This window comes from Lates calcarifer, linkage group LG7_1 (assembly GCF_001640805.2).
Source record: "Lates calcarifer isolate ASB-BC8 linkage group LG7_1, TLL_Latcal_v3, whole genome shotgun sequence".
Lineage (NCBI taxonomy): Eukaryota > Metazoa > Chordata > Actinopteri > Centropomidae > Lates > Lates calcarifer.
In genome coordinates this window covers 9,135,464-9,162,386 of record NC_066839.1, presented here as the reverse complement: position 1 = coordinate 9,162,386, position 26,923 = coordinate 9,135,464, and the positions used below count along the sequence as shown (strand labels likewise).

Here is a 26,923-nt window from a genome sequence, read left to right as displayed (position 1 = left end):
TACTGTATCCACACACGGAGCAGGCGTCATGTGTCACCTGAAATGTCGTTCCCACAGGTGCAAAGGTGAAGGCTGGAATTTCCTTTTTCCATGGTGGGATGCAGCGATAAAAGAAAAATACAGATTATCTGCAGTGATAATTGTTGAGCCAGCTCTCAGTGAATATTTCAGCCAGTGCCATTAGCATGTGACACAGTAGGTTTAGTGTAGATTAGTGTAGTGTATATATAGGGTGGAGGCAGTTGGACCAGACAGGCTTTGTTCCAGGTTTGAGGACAGGCCGGTTAGCCTGGGGACACAGTGTAATGTGGTAATAGCTGGGCCAAGATGCAGGGAAAGATAATTGAATGACAGTTGACATTGCTTCTGCTGTGTACACAGTATATAAGCGGTTGGCCTCAGTGCAGACGTCACGACTGCCCCACACTCATGGCTGGTGTAATGTATAGTGGTTGGTTGTGTTGTTTACACACACTGCTGCTGCTGTTGCTGGTGTCAGTGCTTCTATCACTGCTACAGCTTCCATTTTCACCTTCACTACTATTGCTAATCATATCACAGCTGACTCTACAACTACATTTATTACAATGGTGTCTTTAACTGCTACTAATATTACTGATGCTGCTACTGCTGCTATTTTAAACATTCAGAGTTTGTGCTCAAGGTGCTAAAGGACACAGGAATTGTTCCAGCATCATAACAAACATTAAAAAGGGGTTACAGATAAAAGGTGAATGGATAGAGGAATGGCAGAGGTAAACAAAAATATGTTTGTGTCTTTAATGACCTCCAAGCAGAGACACAGCGTTGGAGGAAGGGGCTAGCGATGCATGTTAAACTGGTCACTCACCAACGACACATGGAGCCTCTGGACCACAGAATGTCCCGACGCAGCGTTTTTCATTTTCCATGCATCGCAGAGAGAAAGCACAGAGGCTAACGAGGGCAAACGCAAACACACACACACACACACACAAAGTGGCACTTCAGGCCCTGGAAAACTGCTGACATGTTTGCTTCGACCAGGCGGCGCTCAGTCTGTGCTGCTGCCGAGCAGTTCAGCTGTGACAACGCCAGTAATGACACTCCTCACCCAAGGGTGACCGGAGGACAGAACCATACTTACAAGCACTGGTATATAGATGTAACATGGATAGGAAAATATAATTAATCACAGAACTGTCCCATGAAAAGATGGCATTGTCTGTAGATGGAAAGAAAATACATACAAACACCAATTTAGCACGGTGCGTCACATATCTTAATTTTAACCTCTGCATATTTTTCACCTTTTTTTATTCATCTCTTGTGTCCTTTTTGTGAATTTTAAAGCTCTGAAATGCAGAAATAATTTTTTTAAAGCTCTGGCATGAGCCTTGCAGCATTTTATTTGCTGACACACCTTCTGAGTTTCTAGACTGGAAGTCAGACATCAGCCTTTTTGGTGTTGAGTTGTTTGGGTTGAGGAGGGGAAAGTGGGTCAGTCTGAAACACCCTCGGGAAGCAGTGGATGGATGGAGGGGTACAGGCATGTGTGTGTGTGTCTGTGTGTTATTGGGGTGTTGTTGAGTGATGGTGGTGGGGGGTAAAGATGGGATGAGAGTAGAGGAGAAAAGAGGAGTCAGGGAGACTCAGGAGGATGCTGTCTGTCTACTCATGCAGGAGAAATAAACTCTTGAACCCCCCGATGTTCCTCTAAAATCACTGTAGTTGTGCTTGTAAGTCTGTTTTTCTGTCTATTAACATACCGCACATGCTATTATGCGTTGTCTCTTAGTGCTATTAAGCATGTGCTACTGTTTTTTATTTGAGCTGGGTGTATTAAAGCCGCAACTAATGGTTTTTTCATTACTGATTAATTAGCTGATTATTTCCCTGATGAACTGTTTGGCCTATTAAATGTCAGAAAATGGAGCAAAGGATCCAAGGTGATGTTTTCAAATGTCCAAACAACAGTCCAAAACCCAGAGATATTCTGTTTACAAAGATTTAAAGTAGAGCGAAGCAGCAAATCCTCACGTTGGAGAGCCAGAAATCAAAGAATATTTGGGTTTTTTGCCTAAAAAAGGCTCAAATATGATTTGATTTATCAAAATAATACTGATACTGATGCATTTATGATGCCTGCTTTAAGAAATATATTCATGCTTGCCCAAGAAAACATATTTTTCATTCAACTGAAGATGCTTAAGTTCTCAAACATTACATTTTGTTTAAATACATGCAGGCCTAAAGAAATTTGCCCGCATGCCACACCAGGTTTTGCCCCGTGCTACACTCACATTTTGGGCAGTGATAAACAAGTCTAAAAGTTCAATACCCAGCCCTGCTCTTTAATTTAGTTTCTTTTGTGTCTGTGCCCATGCTTGACTTGCCCCTGAGCAGGAGTGACAAAAAGTGGCACAGCAAAGAAAACAAAAAGGGAAGTGAGGGTGAGAGGTGCAGACAGAGGGAGGAATGAAATAGTAATGAGATGAGATGGGCAGGGGCAGGCTACTATTGACCATCACCCTCTCTACTTTCTTCCTCTGCACCCCCTGCTGTGATAATGTCCCGCCTTGTCTCGTCTCGTCCTCCCCGTCTCCCAACTCTCAGCTCACCCATCCCTCCCTCCCGTGCTGTGTGCGAGTTTCTCTCTGCTTCGACTTTCTCCTGCTCCCGTGTCCTCGACAGCAGGGGAGAAGCAGCCAGGACGGGCGAGAGACGTCGAGAGAAATGTGTGAGAGAACACTTTCTTCCAGGCGGTTGTATAAAGCCATCAGTGTCCCTGAGTGTTAAGCCCTGCCATTCCCTCTGCCGTCTGTCCTCCTCACCCTCTGTCTAGTTATCAAAGTGTTTATTCAGCCTGGCATTGTTTCCTCTCCCCTCGTTTTCAGAGAGAAACTCAGAGAGTGGAGCGTGATTCACTGCATTCATATGAGGACAGTGGGAGCAACTGAAAATGAAAAGACATCTCTGGGATGTATGGGGGGGGGGCTTCATACATGCCAGTCAGTGGGGAGGGTATGAAGGGCTTCCATGCCAGTGAGAGGTGGTGGTGATGAGATGGTGCAGGGATGGATGGAGGATGGAAAGAAGGGGCCTCTCTGGATCGTGCCCCTGCTGATTGAGATGTACCCCACACAGGCGAACCCCACTTCAGGGTGGATCCATGGCACAAAAAAAAAAAAAAAACCCACCCCTTTTAGCCTCCGGGGCGCGCCAGTCCCGAGTCAAGAGCCTGCTGGGAAGCAGCGTGTGGGGGGATGAACTTGACGTGCCGCTGGACGGAGTCTAAAGGATCCTGTGGGTGAGGGAGGGGTTGTGTGAGGTGGGGATTTGGGACGGGAGGGCGCTTGGTGCCAGGGTTGCCCAGGTTACGGGCAGGAGGAAGAGGCATGATATTCTCTCACTGTCTTGGAAGAGGGTTTTTGTGTGTGTGTGTGTGTGTGTGTGTGTGTGTGTTTTGGTCTTATGTGTGATGCTGTCTGGTTGTGTGTCACTGTGCCGCCGTGGGGCTGCTCCAGTTCCTGCCACTCTGGTGTCTTCACCGCTGCCCTTTGATGATGGACACACACACACACACACACACATAGTTTCATGGACACACACACACACACACACACACACACACACAGCAGAGAGAGTGAAAAGTCTCCCATACTGCTTTGGTGTCTGTGCCGCTTTCCTTTGATGCTATAGCGCAGCACACACACTCACACTCAGATTACACTAGAAGTTGAAGTTGCTCAGTAATGCCTGGCAATTGGTCCTATTCAGTTGCTTTTATGATGGCCTAATCACAATAGTTTGAGAAATTTGGGCCGAGCCGACAGATTGATTGTATGTGCAGTGAGGTGCAGTGTGTGAGTGATTATGTGGGTCTGGTTTATATTAGGGCTCTGTCGAGGGGTATAAGGCGGTTACTGTACTGTGAGCTACTGAGGTGTTCTGGTATCCATTTGGATGAATCAGCACTGATGACTGAACTGTACGGGGCTCACCCAGATAACTACTGCTCTTCCCTGATCAAACAAACCACCAGCAGAGACCTCTGTCATGCTCTCTCTCGCTCTATTATCTTTCTTTTCCTCTCTCTGGTCTTTTCCTCTACCTCTTCATCTCCCCTCTCGCCTCAGTTTTTGGGTCTTTTCCCTTTTACTTTCTGGCCTTTTTCCCCTACATTTACTTTATTCCTCTCCCTCACTCCTATTTAATTGCCATCTGCCACTCGCAATCAGCGTCATTCAGATACCCACAATTTCCAGTGTCACAGTCAGCGGGTCGGAGAGATAAAGAGAAAGAGAGGAGATGATGAGAGGGAGAAATGATCCATGATTCATCAGGAGCTGAAGAGAAAGAGGAAGCGCTTTCTTTTTTTTCTTTTTTTTCCTCCTCGTCTTTAAAGGCAAAGCAGAAATGATTCAAGTGGAACTTTTAAAAGAGGCGTTCAGACTCCCAGGTGGAAATGTTATACCTGCGCGCAGATCTAGAGTGACACACGGAGGGATGACGAGGGATCAAAGGCGGTCTGGGGTAGAGGAGGCCAGACAATCACCCTAAAACAGATAATTGGCCGGTGCGGGATTTATAATGGAGCTGTCAAAGGGCTCCCTTTTCACAACACAATGGTATTTGTGCGCATGTGTGTGCTCTTGCTCGTGTGTGTGTGTGTGTGTGTGTGTGTGTGTGCACATGCTGCATGTATGTGGAGAGGCAGGCTTTTAACATACGGACTAAAGGTCGATGTTGGGGTCTGTACGTGCCTCAGGGGATGTTTAGATGTCTGTAAAGACAGGAAGAGAAAGATGAGAAAAGGAAGGCAAACAGAGGAGTAAAGTTGGCAGCTATTAAGATCATTTGCCTTGTGTCACGTATATATTCTGCAATATTGTGATGTGGTGTTGTCTTACTTAATAGTGCCATGTTAGGGCTTCTCTGTCTTTTACTGAATACCAAGGAGAAAATAAATGTTTTAAGGTAACTATAGCTGCATCTAATGATTATTTTTAAATCAATAATCTGTTGGCAATCGGCAATAGTAAAAAAAAAAGGTAAGTGAACGTTGAGGTTAGATGTTGTTTTTCACCGTTTTTTCCCAGTTTAGGTGTTCACCAAGTTCTAAAAATGACCTTAATACTCAAAAAGTAATAGGTTGATCCTTTATTTCAATTAATTGGGTCTATAATTAAGTGAAATTATGGCTGCATTTGTTTGTTGCTTGTTTTCCCCAACCAACGTTCCAAAACCCAATGATCCTTGATTTATGATCGTATAGAACAGAGAAAAGTAGTAAATAATCAATGAAATATATATTATATTTTGGAAACAAGTGTCAAATATGCTTTGTTTCATACATTTTGTGGTCCAGAGACTTAAGGAAAATAGAGGTTGGTAAAGGGATAAATGGAGGAGAGGAGAGGAAGGAAGGAGAGATGAGGAGAGGAGAGGAGATTGATGGTCCTAATCCCTCCTTGGTGGCCTGGCTTCCCTTCAACACAACAGGTCCCATAATTACCCCCTCTCCTCTGGCAGCTCACACTCACAGCTCTAGCAGCAGGGAACTGGCTAATACTCTTCATCCTCATCTCACACACACACACACACACACTTGTAGACTCCAGTATTGGATCTGTCTTGAGATGGTGACACGCAGCAAGGAGACAGACAGAGGGAGGACAGTGTGGTCGCCGAGACGCTCGTCCAAAATCTGTAAAAAAAAAAAAAAAAAAATCATTCAGCTGGCAGAAGGTGTCGTCCAAGCGGCTGTCGGGGTCGGCCGTATTTATTTTTCTGTCTCCTCTCCTGTCTGTCAGTCTCTCGCCGCCTCTGTGTGCGGCTCACCTAATTAACACAGTCGCACAGCCAAGAGTGTGCTTGGCGGGAAAAAAAGATAACGGTTACAGTGTGGGGGATATGACAGAACAGAGTGCACAAGTCAGTGTGTTTACAGGATGTCTGCTTTCCACAGCATATGCACTCAGGTTCTGAAAATGTGTCAAAATTCCCCCAAAGCCTCTCCTCCAACAAGAAAAAAACAAAAACCTAAAACCTCCTAAGAAATTCTAGGAAATTCTCACAGGCAAGTGAGTCATAATCTAAGTACTCCTCTTTCTTCGCTGATTAGCCTGTTATGTATGTATGTAACCAGGCTGAATCGATTGTCAGAAGATGTTTTCCAGACTTAAATCTGGTAGCGAAACATGAGCTGGTGAGATGTAGTCTGGCTGTGCGAGGCTTACAGAGTCTACTCAGCGGAGACAAATGGCACTTCCACAGACGCACTCAAACTGCTGTTATGCTGACATTTATATGATGAAAAATGAGAGAGGAAGCCAGGACTGTCACATATTATGAAATTAAAAGTCGTCCCAGGGATTTCCTTCAAATCTCTAAAACATGTCTCTTTTTATCTTTATTTCCCTGGTTTGATAGTTTGTGCAAAAAGAGACATGACCTAGAGAAACCAAAGCGAGCTGTGTATAAAATGCATTTAAATGGGATTTAAATCTCATTTTCTAATTCAATTGTAATTCTCTAATTACATTTCAATTAGCTCTTTATTGGACACTGATAATTATGTCACACACATTTAAGTAATTGCAGTTGTATATGCTTTTTTCAATTACCTCAACTCCCCCCCCTCACTGCCACTTCCAGTCCTGATTGACAGCTCTGTATTGTCATGACACAGTTCTGACCATTATTATATAAAAGTGTAGATTTTTAATTACATTTTCAGCATTTGTTCTCAAGTATACCTCTCTCTATGTTAATCGTGGTGGGGTTTTTTTCCTTTTCATTTTCTATAAAGACTGACTCATGATAGAGAGATAAAGTGCCCTGTGGAATGCACAGAGGTACACCTTCTCCGTGCTGGGGTTTTCATGTTTAATGAGCCGACCTTAAAGCTGTGCTCCGGACATTAATAATAGATCAGCACTGTCTGGGTCTTGATAGCTGCTAAATAGCTTCTGAACATGATGTGATGACATATTCCTGAATCAATAAGGTGCACTTCAACCCTCGCTCTTATATCTCAGCCTCGGGATTGTAGATCCTCCAGTGCTCACAATTGATTTCCTGCATCGTATTCTGTTCATTATATCTTCCTCAGAGTGGTAAACTTGACCACTGATCGCTCACTTTTCTCCGTACAGCTGCGACCATACTGTATTAGATGCAGATCAACCCCCTCCCCACACACACACACACACACACACGTACTGATGCTGATGCTATATGTGGATTTTACTCCCCATAGTATGTCTTGGCTCTCTTCACACCCCACCCACACACTCACTGTATGTGGGGTCCTTCACTCTTTATACCATGTAGCTGCTTTCTGCTGATGAAATGTTTTTTTGTTAGAGAATCACAATCTCAAAATATATGTAAAAATTGCTGTCAGATAACCTCAAAACACAAAATATTCTTGACGTCAAAATTTGCGACTAAACAGGCCACAATCATTGTTGAAGTTTGTTTTAAAAAATAACATAATAAGAATTGTGTGGGCGTGGTTTTTTCAGCAGTCTCCTTGGCAACACAAGCAAAAGACCCAACAACTGTTATTAGATTGTGATTCCGAATTCTTGAATTGCTCATTCTGATTGGTGCACAGATTTGTGACGTCACCATTTTCAAACAGATCCCAGCCCACTTCAGCTAGTGGGACGACAACATACAAAAACTGTGCAGTGTAAAATAACAGAAAACTGTGTATTTATGTAGAATCCCATTGCTCATAAAAACAGGCTGGTTTTCTAAATAATTTGTGTTATTTTGATGTTACATTTGGATTTAATTGTCGTTTTTAATTTACCTTTGATTTAGATCTGGAATTTTTTCACTTAGTCTATTGTATTGATATATTTCCATTCTGTCTTGGCTCGGGCGTTTTCTGCATATTGATGACATTGTTACGTAATGTCCTCATTTGCATATCAAGGCAAATAGCTGACATTTTTTTGCAGGGAGTGAAGCGAACCAAATCAAATCCATCTCTCAAATGAAGGCTAGGGTTGAGGTTAGGGGTTAAGATGAGTGTGAGTGTGCAGGGCGGGGGGGGGGGATACCCTTTAAGAACAGATAAACAAACAGAACAGTAATATTTTGTTTTAATATTTGACCTCATTGATTACACAAACCTACATGAATGACTTGTTTAACTTTCTGTGGCCCAACATTTTTCATGTCATGTAGGATCATGGATCAAATCTGTCACGATCCAGTGGAGATCTCTCACCCTCATCACTATCATTCTGTAACTCAGTTACTTCTGGATAAGATAACCATGCTTAGTTACACAGCCAGTCCTCCCCTCCCTCATCCCACCCACCGCAACCAACCATGACCCCCCCCATGGGGGTCATACAATGACTGTCATGCATATCATTATTGGTGGGGGCCCTCCTTTCCCTCTGGGGGTCTGCTCATTGACCTCCTGACAAAGGATGAAAGTGTCCCGTCCGGGGGAGGGGGCTGGCCGGGCTGAAGTTGGGGTGAAGAGCCCTGCGTCCTCCTCCGGGTCGGGATAAGACCCAGCAGGGCTTTCTTCACGCTAATAGGCACGACCCCTGAACCCCACACAAAGAGCATCACTTCAGGAGCTATGAGCACTCAGTGTGGGAGAGCAAGGAGGAACCAATAGGAGCAGGCTGGGGGCTCTGGGTGCCTTTGAGAGAGTCGGACCACTGACTTTACAGAGGAAAGAAACGAGAGCAGGAGGGAGGAAAAAAGACCAGGGGAGAGAGAAAGGAGATAAGGGGAAGATTTTGTGTTTTTGTTTGGGGGAAAGGGCTTGTTGCAAAAGTTCAAAGGGCTTCTCTTTTAGTGCAAGCGTCTCCTTTTCCTCCTCTTTCTTCTTTGCTGAAGGTGGACAGATCATTGTGTGTTTCAGATTCCTGCTTAATTACTTGCTGCTGGTGTGTGTCCATAGTGGGGTTACTACAGTATCTACAATTGTGTGCATGTATCTATCCATCTGTGGGTGGGCATGCACATTCCAATATACTGTTATTCTGATTTTAAAGGGACATTACACCAAAACTGGTGCACAGTTTATCAGCCATGATGACACAGAAATACAGAGGCATTATTCAGGCAGTGACAGACACCAAAATACTTGCATGGGTAGGGCTGCATCTCACACTTATTTGGTTGACTGGGTAACCTGTTGATTTTTTTTTTTTTAAATAATCATTTGATTTATGAAATGTCAGAAAATAACCAAGCCCATTTTACAATAATTTAAAACAGAGAATTAAGCAAATGTTTGTCAGTTTTGCCTGATTAACGACTTACATAACAAATCAATAATGAAAATAGTTTGTAATTAAGTTTTTGTCAGTTGAAAAAATGATCAAATCAGTACTTGTTTCATCTTTGATTGTGATCATGAATGAATGAGGGACTTATCCTGTGAAAGCATGATGCATATACCGCATATGTTCTTGATGAATTTCAAACACTGCTCCATGCTGTTGCTTCAGTTTGAAGACATGTTTGCAGGCTATATAACCGTGCATACTTACAGTTTTGATTTGCCGCTGGTCACACGTGTGAGCGCATGCCTCAATGTTACTGTGAAGTTCCTCTGATAAGGAGTTGTTATCATATAGCATGCAGTTATGTTGTTTTAGGTAACAGGTTTGGGGTACAGTAAAGGTCTCATTTGGAGTGGGGGGGTTAGAAGAAAATAGCTACAGTGGGGTCTGATGTGGGAACCAGGGGCCCCTCCTGGCCTCCTTGTTTCAGCTCTGTTGATCAGAGGGGAGAGGTGAGAGGGAGGGGAGGGGGCGGGGTACTGTACCTGCAGGGAGCTGGTGTGTGTGTGTGTGAGAGAGAGAGAGAGAGAGAGAGAGAGAGAGAGAGAGGGGTCCACTTTTGGTTCTGGTATAATCCATCCACAATGCCTCCGCCTCTCTTTTCCCTCCCCTCCCACTCCACCTTCAGCCTTCAGTGTGACAGGTCCTAAACAAAGCTCTCAGCGTCTTCACACACACTCTCACACACTCACTCAAACACACATCATGGAGTAAATATGGGCCCGGGAAGAGCGAGGGAGGAGTGAAAGAGAAAGTGGGAGAGAAATGGAAAGTGAGAATTTCAAATGAAAACAGGCCTTTTAACCTATCAGAGGCGGGCAAATGGGTTTTCCTCAGCTTAAATTGCTTTTGTTGACGGTGGCCGGGGGGCGTGGGGAGGTGGGGGGGGGGGTTGGGGCGTCCAGTGACTGTGCTGCTCTGTGGGACAGTTTCTGAACAAGCTATAACAGAAAATGATGTTTACTGACAGGATGTTACGCTAAAATAATATTTCTACTCTGTTTGCTCAGAGCCAAACAGATAGAAAGACAGTGTCACACACCTCATTGCACACCATCAATAAAGACACCTCCACTTTCCCAGCACACACATTTCTGCACTCCACCGTGCACAAACATTTACCTCTGCACTTGTCTGTAAAGGTGACTCAGAATCGCACTGTGATGTTGGCTGATATTTTTTTATCCTCAGTCTATAAGATCTAAGCAAGATAAAAGAAGAGAAGCAGCCTTTACCTGCAGCAGACTCTGTGTTTAGAGTTCCTGAGGGAACTCTATCCCTGGTGGGCTATCACCTGTGGAGATAATCTCTATCATTCCTGTAATTAATGAGGCCTTAATGAGGGTTCTGAAACTCTGCCTCAGGTCATTAGCTACAGGCAGAGACGCTGCCGCCGCTGCACAGTGCTCCTTTGCTCTCAGCTGTTGCATACCTTTTTAGCCTGGCTGTGAATTTCAAAGATGTACTGTGAGAGAGCAGAGAGAAATTAAGAGGTCATTTCCAATACACTATTTGTGAGCTGAATATCTCTACTTATTTGTACTTGGCCAAGTTTGATACCAGTGCATGAAACTCAGCTGTGATGGGACAGCGTTACAGAAAAGTGCTTATGTTTTGTTATATTAAAAACATAGGTCAGATTTCATGAACAATTTCTTCTTTTAAACACTCATGTACAGCTGTGTATCACTGTGTATCTATATGATATGAGCACAACTTTTTCTGATCATAACCAGCCGTCATTTCTTTTAGTGGGCAGAATATGTATTTTTTTCCCTCCAAAAAAGTATTTTCATATTAGCAAGGAAATCCAAAAATTTTGACACTTCAACCAAAACAGAAATACACAATCATCAAATTCCAAATTTTACCTCCCCTTGACATACTGGACACCACACACACATACACACACTCACTCTCTCTCTCTCTCTCTAACGCACACACACATACACCAACATGGCCTGGAAGAGTGTTATGTCAAGTACCTCCCATCATGCTTTGTTCCTGTGTAGTGAAGTGAGTGAAGCGAATGGCAATTCTTCATTCTCACCCTCCTCTCCCACCCCAACTTTCATCCTCTCCTCCCTCCTTTTCCTTCTCACCCCCCCCCCCCAAAACCGTGGAGCTCTGCTAATCCGTATTGAGGAAGCCCCCCCCCCAAGTTTCCTCCCCCGTTTCTTCCTTTTCCACCTTAACAGCCTCCCCCGTTTCTCTTTCTCGCTTCCCACCATTCAACTCCCGTGCACCTTATTTCCTCCATATTTCAAAAAATTCAAACCGCTGGCCGGTGATCCCCTTTCTCTCGCCTCATGAGAATCAGGGGAGCAACTCGTGGCTTAGCGCTGACCCCCCCCCCGCATCGCTATGCACTGTACCAATCAATCAATCTCCATTTCTTACATTCCATCTCTCCTCTCCAGCATCCTATCGTGGATCAGAAACAAAGCAGGCTCCTACTACAACCCCCCCTCCCCTCCACCACCAACGCACCCACCCACCTACCCTTCAGCTTCCGACCGGGCCTGGTCGGTTAATCTTCCCGAGGCGTTCAGTGTCTAACCGACCCCCCTGATGCCAGCAGACAAAGAGAGGGCTCCCTAATTCTCCCTTTCTCTCCTTTACCCTCACCCACCCTCACCCCTTCACCACACCCCCCACCTACATTCTCCATCCACAGGGCCCCAGAACCAGCGGAAAGGCTTTGAAGAGGGGGAACACCCCCTCCCAGCTTCTGCCCTCCATCCCTCTAGTACCCTCACACCCCTCAAAAAAAAACCTGCACCGCCAAGACTGTCAGGGTGGCCCGTCCCCCCCCAACCCCCCCCTTTGTGGGGTCCTGTGTACCCCGCTTTTACATACCTCAGAACCTTAGCATCTACCCCTCCCTTCCATCCAGCTCATGAAAGACCGACCTGCTCAAGAATGTTGTTTTTAGTTCCTTCCTTTTCTCATTGAGCGGGTGATTGGTGATGTGCCCGGTTTTGTTGCCCATATCAATGGTGCCACTTGATGACAATTTGGCGGGCGAGACGGCCATTTTTAATCGGACGTTAATTTATTGCGCTGCACCCTTCGCTGGTGTGACTTTGGTTAAAGGAATGAGTAGGGTGTTGTGTAGCTTTTTGTTCCTTGTTTTGTTGGGGAGTGTGGCTAACATTAATAGCGTGTAGCTATAGCCCCTCTTTACAGAGGCCTCTGGTGGCACTGAGCCTCGCCTGGAGGAAAAGTCCCTGCACTTTGTAAAAGACCTTTAACACATCTGAGGACAACCGCATCAGGGTTACAGTCACTTGATCCTCCAGCTATAATAGATGTACACTATGCACTTAGACTCACAGACTTATAAAACGGAACAACCGGCTTATACACTAAACTAGGTTGGCTAAATTTAACACAGTTTTTGCAGTTTTTCCCACACAGATCTCCAGCTAGCATCTGAAACCTCATCACCTCACAGCTTTCTGACACTGTGGGGTGCCGTGTCCGACAATTTCTGTAGCTTTCCGAAACCCGCAGAGCAACAAGTATGCCCTCTTCAAGCAGCCGTTCGCCAGGGGTGCTGAGGTGACAACATCTCTCTCAAGCTCAGCCAAGACTAACACTATCACAGTGACTTCCAGGAGAGACTTTGTGAAAGTGTGTGCCATTATCTCTATTTAAACAACATGTACACTTTTGGACGGTTTTACTTTTAAGGCATTCTTAGTGTTGCACTTGCTTGTACACAAGGAAAATGACAGAACTGTTTAGATGAAGAACAAAAAAAAAGAGATTGAACAGCAGGATAAACATAACTGAACTCAGAAAGTTGCAAAAATTGTCTGATGCAGTCGCCCCAAATCCAGCATTGGAAAAGTTTTGGGGGACCAGGGTTTCAGTTGCTGTTTTATGATCCAACGAGGACTTTGTGTGAAGCATACTGACCCCTTTAGTGTAGATGGAGAGAGAGACAGAAAAGCATTTTCACATTTTACTTTAGTTAGTGTGGACATAGTCAGAGGCATTTTCAGAAATGCAGAAAGACTTTTGCCTGGAGTTCAGGACACTGGTGAGGTTTGCTTAAGTGTACTCAGTGTTGGACGTAGCAGTTGATCTGCCAAAGATGAATACTGGGCACCTGATACTTGCTCCTACATATTAATTCACCACACTGGATTTGTAGTAAACCAGCAATTGGAAATCTGAGCTCCAACCATGACCAAACAATCACCGCCGGCCCTCTCTGACTTCTGTGGTGCTTTGTCAAACACATACAAAATCTTCTCTTTTCCGAACCATCATCTGTCTGTCGGTCTTTCTCTTTTACTCTTTGGTATCCTGCTTTTATTGATGCTAGTGGCAATCTTTTCAAGTCCAGTCTTCTACCCACATTCCAAAATCCATTACCAGTCGAAGTGGAAGGTGGAGGGTGGAGGGGAAGGGAGGGGGTGAAGCAGTATTACTGTGTCTGTGGGTGGATACCTGGGTGAATGGCATGTGCACAGCTGGAAAAATGATCCTACTTCAAACAGCAGTATGAATCAGAGAGGTATCACTAACACCACCCACTCAAAAGCAATAAAACAAGTGCAGGGAGGGGTTCTGTGTGTGTGTGTGTGTCTTGCAAGAATTGAAAGGAAAGTGGCAAGGAAGATATTAACCATTAACAGAACAGAACGCAACCGTCTTTTTTCCTGGTTTTCTGAATGAATACGAGCATTGTCCAGAATTAAAAATTAAACAGAGCTAGATTACTACTCGGTGTCGTGGCACGTCTGATTGCCCTGGGTCCGCTCAACTTCACAGCAGTTGTGCCAGTTATGTAATCGACGTGCTTCTAAGTGCAGCTGAGGTATGTAGAGGGGATTTACATAGATTGGGGTGCACGCTCCAAGAGGGTTGGGGGGCCCCCAGTCAAATAAGACAAAAACGAGGGCAGGATATGAAGTCAGGGCTTGAAAATACCACCATTGTGAGTAATGCGGGCCTCAGGCTTTCACTAGATACACATAGGAGGTGTGTGAACCCTTTTCAGAGGATTGTCTAGAACATGTGTGATTATGTCAAGGCTATACAAGTAACATCCAATACTCATCTACATCCAAATTTCATTTACAGGAAATGCCTGCACCTTAACAAAAAGCAATAACACTCACAATACTTCAAAAGATCTTCACTGCGCCGACTTTCTTTTGTTCTTGCCGTATCTTATCACAACAAGCTCCAATGGAGCACTAAAGAAAGATTCAGTTTTACTGTAACTTTTACAGCTTATTATCTGGATATGTGGAAAATGAAAGAGAAACAGGAGTTAGAGCGTGTGTCCAGAGCGCAGTGCATCAGAGCAAGTGTGTAATAGAGTTATGACACATTGGTGAGAGAAAAGGGGAGGAAGAGCAAGAGAATTCAAGAACACTGTCCCGTCTGTATGTTTATTCAGGGCAGTTAGAGCTGATTTATAAAAAGTTACTGATTGGTTGGACTTTTATTAAAAGGTGAAGATACATTTTGCCTAGATGTGGCTTGTTGTGTCTAATAATCATGGATGATAAACTTCATTTTTAAGAACAATAAATTATAGATTTTTTGAAACTGAGACGACACAGTCGTGGATGCAGTAAAGGGTAAAATAGGGACAATAGACGAGCATGGAGTCAATGGTTCACTTTTATTTTCCAAAAACTGTTTGTGTGATGTTACAACTTGCTATGACGCCATATTCAACCACAACCCTCTGCAACAGACGCACAGCAAATAAAAACTCAGCCAACTGCTTGAAGCCCAGCTGGAAAAACAGTCACATGGTCTCATGTACCCATGTAGATGTCATTTGGCATTGTGCAGAGTTATAATAGCACCAAGTGTTTCAAAATATATCCCCGGGCTCAATGAATACTCACTCCTCTATCCTCAAGCCCAGCAGTGCTGTAATTACAGACACCAAATTGTCATTTATTGTCCTTTATCTATTAGAAATTAGCTGCAGGCTTATGCAGACATTCAACGGTCAAATGATTGTATGTTTACAAGCAACAAATCAGATGTGACCTAAAGTTGTTTTTTTTTTTTTTAAATTGTTTTTATGAAACCAAAGGGGGTTCTTGCTGGTTGCTTTGAATAACCAGGGGATGGAGGAAATCAGCTGCCAATCTGACTCCTGAAGGATGTCCACACTCTGCAGCTGCATCCTGGATATGGATTACATAACACTAATGTTCACATATTGTTGTGAGTGTTTTTCTTTTTGCCATTTTTTTCCTCAACTCATTTAGTTGGGGCAGTGTGTGCTGGATCAGTGCCTCACACTATGTCCACTTGTGCTTGTTTGGGTTTCCTCGAGGTGCTGTGTTTTGCTCCTATATAGTTCAAAGACAGGAAGACCAGGTGAAGTGAAAACTCTAAACCACAGTGTTTATGCACCTTTTTCCTGTTGCATGCTGAGATATATTCTGATCCCGACCAGGAATAAGTTAGGGCTGAGCTCCTTTTCCTCCAGCCAGTTGGTTAGAAATTGTACCCTCAGATGAATGTAGAGTATCCACATAACATCCACAACCTGTTTTCAATTTGCCAGTGAAGTTTGACTGTTCCTCAAAGCACCATCCTGTACACAAGGTTTAATCTGGGTTGTCAGAACACATTTTCCATCCTTGAACCATGCAAACTAACATTTTTCTTAGTACTGTTAGCCCCGAGGGGGGCAGTCCCCATTAATAAAACACATATTATAATTTCTCCATACCTTCATTCTCTGATTTCACCATCACTCTTTCATATTTCTCTGCCATTCGTTACAGCCTGTGTCCCCGTAAGGCATGTAGGACGCTCATAAAACATGATTTTAGGGCTAATATAAACCTGTTATGTACATAAAATCAGCATTTAATGGCTGCCCACATCTAATCTATAGTGTTGGCTTTCAAAGGGGGAATAATTTCAGGCTTTGAGGATGATAAAGAGTGATGGAGGGAGCTGTATGGAGAAGCAAGCATGCGTTTCCCATATCAATCAAGGCCTATGGATGGCGAGGCTAGTTAGCAGCTCGTGATTGTTTTGAGGCCCTTAGCTGGGGTTCCAGTGTATCCCCGAGGCCTGTCCCTTTTGGTTGGCCCAGTGGGGGGCGAGGTGGCGCCTCTGTAGCCCCAAATCCAGCCCACGTTCATGCGTCCGTTCGGATCCATCACTGCAGGGCGGAGTGGAGGGGCAAGGGCCGGCCTTTGTCCAGTGCCGCATTCTTTGGCCCATTGTGCGCAGACCACAACCATTTAGGGATTTTAAAGGCTCGTTTGCACAATTCCTTTTGTCAGCGACCCTCAGCACAGAAAAGCAGGAGAGCAGCGGAGGGGGGAGAGGCCAATGGTTTTTCAATGTAAAAGGGGGAAAAAAGATGGAAAACAAAATGAGAAATGGGGAAGAGGAATAAGAGAGGGGGTGAAAAATGGGGTTTGTTGTTGATGTTCTTTTTTAATTACATGGCATGGCAATGTGGTAAATCAGGGCACTTGGCACAATACATACGCTCCCATACCTTGCCATTTAAGCTCTGTGTCTCACCACGTCTTCATGAAAGCCTTGGATTTTTCTTTTTCCTTGGGCAACAGGCAGGCATACTTTTCTCATGGCACTGAGGCACATGTCGTAATGGGAATACAGATACCAGCTCAGATACATCGCATGTCCTCATAGAGTAAAACAAATGCTAAGCATAACAAGATATCATGGACTCCTCCCAGCTTCCCAAAAGAAAACAGCGTCTTATCAAAGGAGAATATTTTCCCTTTTCTCAGGGCAGAGCTGTGAGGGTCCTTGGTTGAAAAGTTTGCTTTGACTGTGGGGTGTGTGTGTGTTTATGTGTGTGTGAGAGATCTGTTGCATAACCCAGATGACATCAATAACAATAATGACATCATAATGTACACCAAGGGTGCTTAGATGTTGTATTTAAAAGAGAGTGAATGAAGTCATGGGTTGATATTCAAATTCAGTGAGGTTAAACACTGAAATAATATTTGCAGTATTTGCTGTAGCACCACAATACTGGTATGGATAAAGCCTCTTATGCTTTTTAAGCTTTATTATTATGTGTAACACCCTCGGGATAGATGGACTGTGTATATATATAGTGGACATATATATGTGGAGATATATATATATCTGCTTTTATGTGCATAGGTACAGTGGTCACATTGTTAGTTCAGATAATTCACATAATGATCAATTATTAAAAGTTGTCTTGTGTTTTTGCACGTGATGAAGCCTACTAATGTTACGTTCATCTCATTAACTGTGACATGTTTCCCTCCCCTCTATGATATTACATTAGCTGCTTTTAATAAGGAAAATTCTTGACATTGGTATTGATTGATTCTGACCCTGATATTACTTGGTGTTTTACTGGAACCTGAATTTGTGGTATTGCTCATCCCTGTCTTACCCTCTGATTCATCAAAGCAGTGACCCTCACCAATATTCTACCTAAAATCAGACTTGGTATTGTTTAAAATGTTTCAATATTCATGAAAGTATCAGACCTGAGTTTTAGCAATAGATATCAGAACAATGTAAATGTACATCAACCTGTTTTTTCACATAACAATGTGTCACATTGTGTCAAATAATACTTATACTTAATACTTACCACTTATTTGATGCTAAGATTCAAGTCTTGACACTTTTCGATAAATACTCAAGGTGTTGAGGTTCAGTGCTCGTCAGTTATTAAGGCAAACTTTAAATTAAAGCAGTGTATTAAATACTTGTGGACAACTTAGCAGCCACTTGTTCTTTTGTGCACTTTCTCACCCATATGGTGACAGAGCAATGTCTTAATACACCCACCTGATTTATTCATTGATTTGTATTGATTAACCCGATGGATAAATGCATGAGCACATGACAAATGTGAAGGAGGTTTTGCCTTTATGTGTGTTGTTGTTGTTTAGTGTTTGCCTTACATTGCACATGAATGACCGGCCACAGGGGAGTGGGGGGGGGGTGGATGGTAACAGGCTAATCTGATGCTATGTAAGGATACTTAAAGACTCTCTTAGTCCTCTAAAGCACATTGTTATCATCCTGATTGGGTTTAGCACTCAAGCAGAAACCAATGCATTCCTTCCTATTGTGTTTCTTTCACCGGAGAAGCTGGAGAGAAACAAAAGAGGCCGAGCATCACAATCTGGCCCTATTGTTGCTCATACAGTGACCAGCAGAGTCTGTTAGAAACTTTTATTGACTGACTTAACACTTGACTGTGAGGAATCTTGGGAATCAATTACTATTTATTTTTATTCAAGAGGCTTTTTTTTCAGATTGGATTTCTGGATTCTGATCCTCTTCAGGGGAAATCGGGAGGACAATGAGCGGGGGTCACGACTTCTGGCTGAAGAGGTCAAAGTTGAAATGACATGCAAGGTGGTGATGAAACAAGTGGAAAAACAAAGGGTTGCTATGGAACAAGCCAATTGTATTTGAGTTAAGACTGAGCTTTGGAGAAAATCTTTAAAGGTAGTCTCAACAGAAACTTCTGTGGTGCAAATTTGACAGATGATTATTCGAGATGTTTGAAATGGCATGTCCAGGCAAATGTGAGTGGATTTTTTCCTTAATCTATAGGGACGTGGATTTCGTTCTTTGATCTGTTCTGTTTCTTCTACCGCTTGGACTGTTAGCTCATCTTGCCAAGTTTGTAAATATGTTCTGAGCTGCTAACTTGCACAGGCGTGTTCTTGGGGGAGTCAAAGGATGGTATGTGGAGAAAAGAGGAGCTGAGAGCCGACTGCTGCGATGCGTTGACTGATTTAGTCTTTGAATATGATCGAATCCAAAACCAGGGGGTCAAGTGTGTCACGTGTGAGAGGGTGCACCCCGCACAGAAGCATGCACATGCTTACTATACGAGGGCGAATGGTTGCACGGTGGCACTGCCTATAAAGAGCAGACGACCTCCAGCTTCTGTTGGCACACCACCTGACCCTGCTACCACTTCGACATGCATCTCTGTCTCAGCTGTTCCTCTCCTTGTTCTCCCTTTTTCCCCTGTTTTTTATTATTGTATGGAGCTGCCCCTTCCAGCAGCAACCCACAGGAAGTCATTCACTTCCTAATTATCTGCACATCAAACAGGGGTCGCCGCAGAGACGCAGACCATAAATTCAGTCCCCCCCCACCCCTCCCCTCCCCTCCGCTGTGGTGCGATAGCGCAGCAACAGCTGCCTCTAATTGGGGCTGTAGGTTCAAACTGCTAACATATGACTTCCCTCCCATTCACTAACACGCTGTCTGCCTCTGCCAAGGCCGCAACACACACGGACCAGGTCACCAGCACCAGAGATGGGATCAGGTTTCAGATAAAGAGAGGCAGAGAGTAGGGGAAAGAGAAATACACCCCCTTGATGGCACAGGAAGCTTGGTGTGGTTTTGGGATGGGCTCTGAAGTGGTCCGACGCAGCCCGCTCCCACCGCAGAGGCCCTCGGGGTCAACAGGAGCTCACCCAGATTGACAAAGAGAAAGAGAGGGATGAAGAGCGAAAGAGCGACGGGCTGTGATAACAAAGGCGACCACAGTGCGGTTTCATGATGGCTCTCCGAGTGAAAACCGATGAGTTGTCAGATCCGGCTGGGGCCAGATGTTGTATCGCTACAATCAAAAACCTTTTTTACACTTGTGTAAAAGTCCAACCATCCGTTACTGAAACGTGATAGAGCGCCCCTATCTGTTTCTCCACGTTTAAAACCTGCTTTAATCTGACAATTCTTGCCTTCCTCTAATGGCAGGTCAGAGGTCAGAATCAGTTACAGAGCAGGTTTCTTTTTCTGCTCAAGGACACTTCAGTACATGGAAAGATACATGGTCAGATTGAACTTCATGTACTAAACTGCTCAGAGATAATGAGCTATTTCCAACACATGACCAAGGGAGAGGTGTCAGAAGAAGAGTCCATACTCCAAATGGCTGAAGAGGCTTTAGTACCTGCCACTGCCATGTAAATTGGACCCTCAGAAAGTGAATGAGGCTGCCTATTGTCTCTAATGGCCTCTTGTTTGAAAAGCCGCCTACAGTGTGAATTTGAGTTTGTATGCCCGCTCCAGGGTACGTGCATATGCACTTCCAGTTTCCCCTTAAGTTTACTGCATTTCAGCAGGAAACACAATTAGCCCAATCAAAGTGAAAGGAAGGGGTCGTTGTGATGGCAGAGGATATTAGGTGCTGGGCGGCAGCTTTTTGATGTAGAGCAGTCTTTAGCAGGCGTCTGACTCTTAAAAAGTTATAGTGGACCGACATACAATTAAAGATATATGGCCCGGGACAGCCGTGTGATTTGGATACATTAGCAGATTAGATTTTAAGGGGAGCTGTTTAAAGGATGGCCAGTAAATACTATTCAGCACTAATGTGTGCTCTCATGTATGCAGTGAATTGCCTACCATTTAAAAGCACCATTTTTAAAAGCATGTTAATGGCAGTCTATTAAAAAGGGATGTTAGTGAGATTAATTATTGGTCCACAAACTGCTGTATGCGCAGATCCTCATTACGGAAATAAAGTAATAATCCCAGATGCTACCACTCTCATTTATCTTTTTTTTCTATCTGTCTCTTTGTCTTTCTTTTCAACCCCCCTCCCCACCCCTTTGGGGAAGATACTTTTACATATGGAGCCTTTCTTATTCAAGCATTCAGCAATTTGACTGCATGCTCAAGACAAAAGGAGAAAAAAAACGTTACTGGCAAACAATGTGAACAAGTGTGTCATTACTGCTGTTGGCAGTGTTGGGATGCTCTGCTGTACAGTGCTTATTTCTGGCAGCAGAGGGGTTCCACACTCATGATAGTGGTGTGTGAATGGTCATATTGTGTTAGCATAATGTTTAAGATTTGTTTGACAACAGAAGCTGCTGCCTCTATTGGAGCATGTCTGAGGAATTAATACTGGTAATTATTCAGAATGCATGTGTGAACGCGTCTTTTTCTTTTCCATTTTGGGCATCTGTCTACTATAAGCCATCTCAATTTTACAGTGCTGTTTTCGTGTGACCATTTGTTAGTATAGCTTTGATGATTTGTGTCCACCTTAGATTTTACAGCTCATTTTTCTCGAGACGTCTGTCGACAGTGAAATGCCTCAACAAAAAAACAGCTCTTTTCTTCTTCAGCCCCTTTTCACTTGGTAAACAACAAAACTGCTGCATCACAGCCAGTATCTGGTTATGACTGGGACAGACTACTGGCTGACCAAATCATTTCATGGTTGCTATGTCATCTAACCAAATCAGCATAAATACAGGTTATTGAAAACAGCTGTGCTGTATCATCGGCTATGTCGAAATTTAAAATGAGTGATCACAGAGAACCTCTGCCTGTGACTAGGTTATATTCACAGCCTATTAGTAATGCACACGTTTGTCAACCAAAAAAGGAGAATGAATCCTCTGCTGCTGTTTCGAGTGTGAGGCATTAAGAAAATCTTATGGGACACAGTTTATGCGTTTTTTAAATGTCTGTTTCAGTGTACATGTATAGTCCATATGCTAGGTGTGAGGCTGAATGTATCTGCCATTGGAGTTGTATAAAGGCAAGGATTGTCAGCTATGTAAAAAGTTAGTGAATCAGGAAATTCCCTAAACACTCGGCGGGGGGGGGGGTCATTGCAAGGCCTAGCTGACCCTCTGTATCCACCCCTCTCATACCCCTGGGTGGACTCAAAAGTGGGCTCACTGGATGTCCCTTAGTCAGCACATGCAGGGGGTGCGGACAAAAGGTCCATTCTGCCAACAATAGGGGGCATTTAGACCGTCACATACCCTGGTGACTCCAAGGGTGGGGATGTTGGGGGGTGGTAGGGGAACGGAGAGAGAGTGGAGATTGGAGAGAGTTTGGAACGTCAATGGAAAAAAAAGCTATCTATAGAAAAGGGTCAGTGCTGTCCAAAAGCTAAGCTTACCTATGGGCCGGGTCAAAGGTCAGGGACTTGACACACAGAGGAATCCCTGTGGTAATGCTGAGAGAAGCAGAGGTAATGGGGGTTGGGCTTAATCACACAGAGAGCAGACAGCATGGATTCAAGACTGTGTAAAAAATAACAAAAAACGCATTTGTTTCAATAAGGCCGTTGCGTTGGCACAGTGGGGGCAAAAACAGCAGGGTCATCTGGCAGAAAGCCGATCCTGGCTCAGCCTTTGGCAAGATGTGACCCAACTACAACACCTCTGGTTTAAATCTGGCCAGGGACTTTTGTTGCCTGTCATCTCCCCTCTCTCCCCCTCTATACTTCCTGTCTGCCTCTCCACTGTGTGTGGTCATTTACAGGCCAAAAATGTTCAACAATTAATGTGCGTAGAGGCTGTCTCACTGTGCCACATCTAGCTCTGTTAATACATACATTAAGTCAATTAAGCCCTCAATCAATCTGCACCTGATTCTCACCTGTAAATGCCTACCAATGCAGCTTAGTGTGTTTGAGTCTGAACCCAATGTTATTATGGTGGCTTGACCATTTTTTTGGTGAAATGCTTGCATGAGATTGAAAAAAGAAAAGTGCATATGCAAATCATGTGTCCTTGTTTTAACCCGCAGTGACTTCAAAGATCAACTACCCTTCACATAAAGCACCCACAAGCTCAAGGGGAAAGTAAAGAAGCCACTTTCATCCACATCTAATGGAGGACATTTTTTTTTTACCCTCCTCCATCCTCACACAGCTCCCAGGTTCCCCGTGTGCCCTCCCTTCCCTTTCTCTGGTCCAAATCAAAGGCTAAACGCGATGAATGACATTGATCTTAATCTGCGAGGAGTAAGGGTAATTTCGATGGGTGTGTGTGTGTAAGTGGAACAGAGAGAAGGTCAGGGGGTCTGTGGAGAGGGGGAAGATGATCTCTGCGCTCCAGCGGGGCACAAAGCAAGGGCGCGAGCTACAGGAGCACTCTCCCTTACAATGCGCCCTGAGGATCGTTAAGTGATTGTGTTACAGAGAACAGGTGAACTGCGTCTCTCCGCCTCGTCTTTTATATTTTCCTCTCTATTATGATTTACAGGGCTATTCTTCTCTCCTGCCACCTCACCATAACTTGTGCTGTTCTTTTGAAGGCAGCCTGCTCGCTGCTATTGTACCTGGCCAGCTTTGAAGTGCCTAAGTCTTAAATGATGATGAGACAAGGAGAGTGCTTTTCTTTAACAGCCAGGGTAAAGGAGGCTCTTGTTTCTGACAGGTGTCTTTTATAGAAGGGAGTGTGCTGGACTGGTGTTTTGTTGGGGATCGGGTTCCACCCTCCTCCATCACCTGCTAATTGAATAACATTAGCTTGCCATCTGTGGAGATTTACTGGAACTGACCTCAGTGTGCTGTTTACAGCTTAGTTTACAGATTAGTCAACAATATGTGAAAATGAGTCATGTACTGTAAATAAAGCTCATTGTTGTTCTCGGCGTGACAAAAACAGACTCTCTTCCGGTTTGCTGATGACAAAGTATGATGCTATGATTTCATCACCATCCGGCAGCAGAAGCTTCACAGGAAATAACAGAGCAGACAAAGATGTGTTCTACTACGAGTTTTAAAGGGTTGATTCACCCAAAATAAATCAAGACATTTATTGGTATCTACACATGCAAATAGTTTTGGTTTCATTTTCCCAAGATGAAAGAGTGGATGCTCTGATGTGTCTTTTTCTTTCCCGATACTGATTTCATTTCCTTAATTCAGGGTATCTAGTATCTAGTACAGGTTCCCGATCCTCTACCAGCACTGTCTGTTTCCCAGATTTGTAATCTACATGCTACAAAGCGTGGAAGTCATGTGATTAATTGTTTGAAAAAAAATGAGAAAAAACTGAGTCAACAGCCTGTTGTGACTCAGTGACTGAAAATGAAACTTGTCCCAATCCACTTAACAAGGTTATGGCCTCTACCCCAATACTATGGCAGTGAATGGAATTTCTCATGTGGTTCTCACAGCACATAAAAATGACATTTAAAACATTCAACTGTAACATCTACAGTTGCAGTGTCCCCATTATATTGTTCATAATGATCCATAAACCTGAGTGTGAACAGTTTTTTAGCTTTTTACAGAAGAAATCATCCCTTTGAAGGCTGTTGACAATTTTATTTGTATAGCACTAAATCACAACAAAGCACTTTACAGAATAAGGTCACGACCTTACAATATTATGGAGAGAAACCCAACAGTTGTCAGTATGTAAATTTGGGTCAGTGGGCATTTTAAATACCAACTGGTCACAGCTCACAATGGCTCACTCAAAACAACTCTTGAAAGTTCCCCAGCACCAGGCCTTGCATCCCAAACTACACCAGGGGGCTTTAGTGGGCAAACTGACTTTTGAAGGCTATTGCAGCTCCTTTTCTCCACTGCTACCACATTGCAATTTGCTTTCACTCATCTGACCTAGTTAAATACGATAGTTCAAAAACCGTACGACTATGAAAACCCTCTTCCACTCACACACACTGAATGCAGTGTGTAAAATCAGGATGATCAGCCAGACAGACTCCACTCATGTGGAAACTAATCACATCAGCTGTTATCTCTTCATTAACTCCAGTCTAAACAGTGCATCCCCATTTGATGTGTGTGTGTGTGTATTCATGTATGTGTGTGAAACAGACACTGCAGAGGTGAGAGTATGCAGAGAGATGCATGCATAGCAGTGCATAAAGATAGAAATTTTCTCTGTGTCTTTGAGTGTCAGTGTAAATAATTGCTGGCTGTGTCTGCTCTCACTGATGTGAATTAAGCCATGTGGTTTCTTTTTCTCCTGATTCTTGAATTTACAATTTTTAAAGCTCTTTTTCTATTCTATCCTCTCTTTTCTCTATTGTATTGTGTTTATTAGTTCACTTACTCATTCAGTTGATGTTTTTCCATCTGCATCAACTGTATATGTGTACATTTGTTGTGTACAACAAAGGTTGTGGACAACTCAACAGTTGCACCTTATCACACCCATCACGGCAGTTTATGAGATCCTACGGCAAAACATATTTACACAAACATCAATACATGTGAAGTCCGCTTGTGAATACATAGAATAAAAGTTAAAAATAAGAACAGTAACAGCTTGGGTAGATTTAATTTCCATCTATTTTTGTCACTTTTTCTCATTGGCATTTAATTCACAACATATAATTTCCTGCTTATGTTTGCACTGGTTGATTTTTTTTATTTTTATGTTTAGTGGAACTTCTGTTGGTTTTCATTGGAAATGTATATTTGTATACATTTGTATATATTGATAGAACAAGCTTTAAATCTAATCCACATCATCGTCATAGTAACTGATCAGAACTCTAGAAAACAATCAGTCTGGCGTATCATTATGGCGTTATGATTCTAGATGATCTCATAATGTTGAAACATTCTAAAACTATCTTCTCTAAACCCCCAAACATCTTTATTATCTCTCACTCAGTGTTGGAACCACACTTGGAACCGACCTCAAGACTACAAGAGCCCGTGTACGACAAGAGATCTACAGACAACACCTGTTCAGCACCACCTACAGCGACTACTGAACAATCTTCTACTCCATCAGCCAACATGGAAAGGAGGTACAACCTGAGACCTGAAAAATCAAGGGAACATTTAAATCACACACATCTTGATGAACAAATTACTAAAGTTGAAAATCTTTACTGATGTACATTGTATAATTTGTTGAGAACAAAAATGACAACAGTCAATGGAAACCAAAATCATCAACCCATTGAGGGCTGGATTCAAAATCACATCAAAAATCAAAGTAAAAAAAATTGAAATCACAGGCTGATCCAGCTTGTGTCCAATGTGACTCAGTAGAATGTGTGGGATCTCCTCTCAGACCTGGATTGGGGCATCAGTGAGCTCCTGAACAGTCTGCGGCAGCATAATGTTCACCATGGCATCTCCACACTCTTTCACGTCTGTCGCCTGCTCTCATTTATGAAGAGAATGGGGCGCCAATGGCGTACCTGCCAATTCTGGTGTTGGGGGAATGCCAAGTGAGCTGCACAGTGCTGGGCTGTGAGCACAGGTCCCACTTGAGGCCTTCTATGGCCTTGTCCAGCTCTCTTTGCATAATGGCCATTCTCCTGGCATCGCTCTGGTGTTGAACTATATGTTCAACCTGATCGGAGCGCAGATACCACCTCATGCTACCAGTGGTAACACTAGCAGAGCACAAAACTAACAAACTCTGGCCACTACATGCAAAACCATTCCCTTTTTGGGGGTTATCTTGCTTTTGACTCACCATTGCACCTGTTGTTTTCATTTTTAATTTCATTTGCACCAAAACAGGTGAAATTGATTCACAATCACAAGGTTAACTGATTTGGTGTTATACTGTAATGATTAAGTGTTCCCTTAATTTTTTCGACCCATGTATTTTCCACCAGATTGCTCCATTTTCTCATGTTTAGCCTACAGAGCAAATACATGCAGTTTCCCAGGTTTCAGATTTCCCTGTCTTATGGAGCACTGTAGGCCGATGGAATAAATGTATGCAACTAAAATGGTGCAGGTCTGTTGGCATGGATGTCAACAAACCCACTCACACACATATTATGTTTCATAGGTGCAGTACATTTCGGTGTATCGGTGTATGAGTTACAGGATGTAAAAGGAGGTTATTGAGCTCTGA

The 26,923-nt window shown here is 43.5% G+C and overlaps 1 protein-coding gene across 1 annotated transcript in view; it reads left to right on the top strand.

Annotated features, from left to right (window-relative positions):
* The window catches only part of LOC108883110 (uncharacterized), a 72,870-nt gene extending 45,947 nt beyond the window's left edge, over nt 1-26,923 (top strand). Inside the window, exon 3 of the mRNA XM_018676001.2 lies at nt 25,715-26,923. Coding sequence (XP_018531517.2) covers nt 25,715-25,817 — 103 coding nt within the window. The 3' untranslated portion in view covers nt 25,818-26,923. The remainder of the gene's footprint in view (nt 1-25,714) is intronic.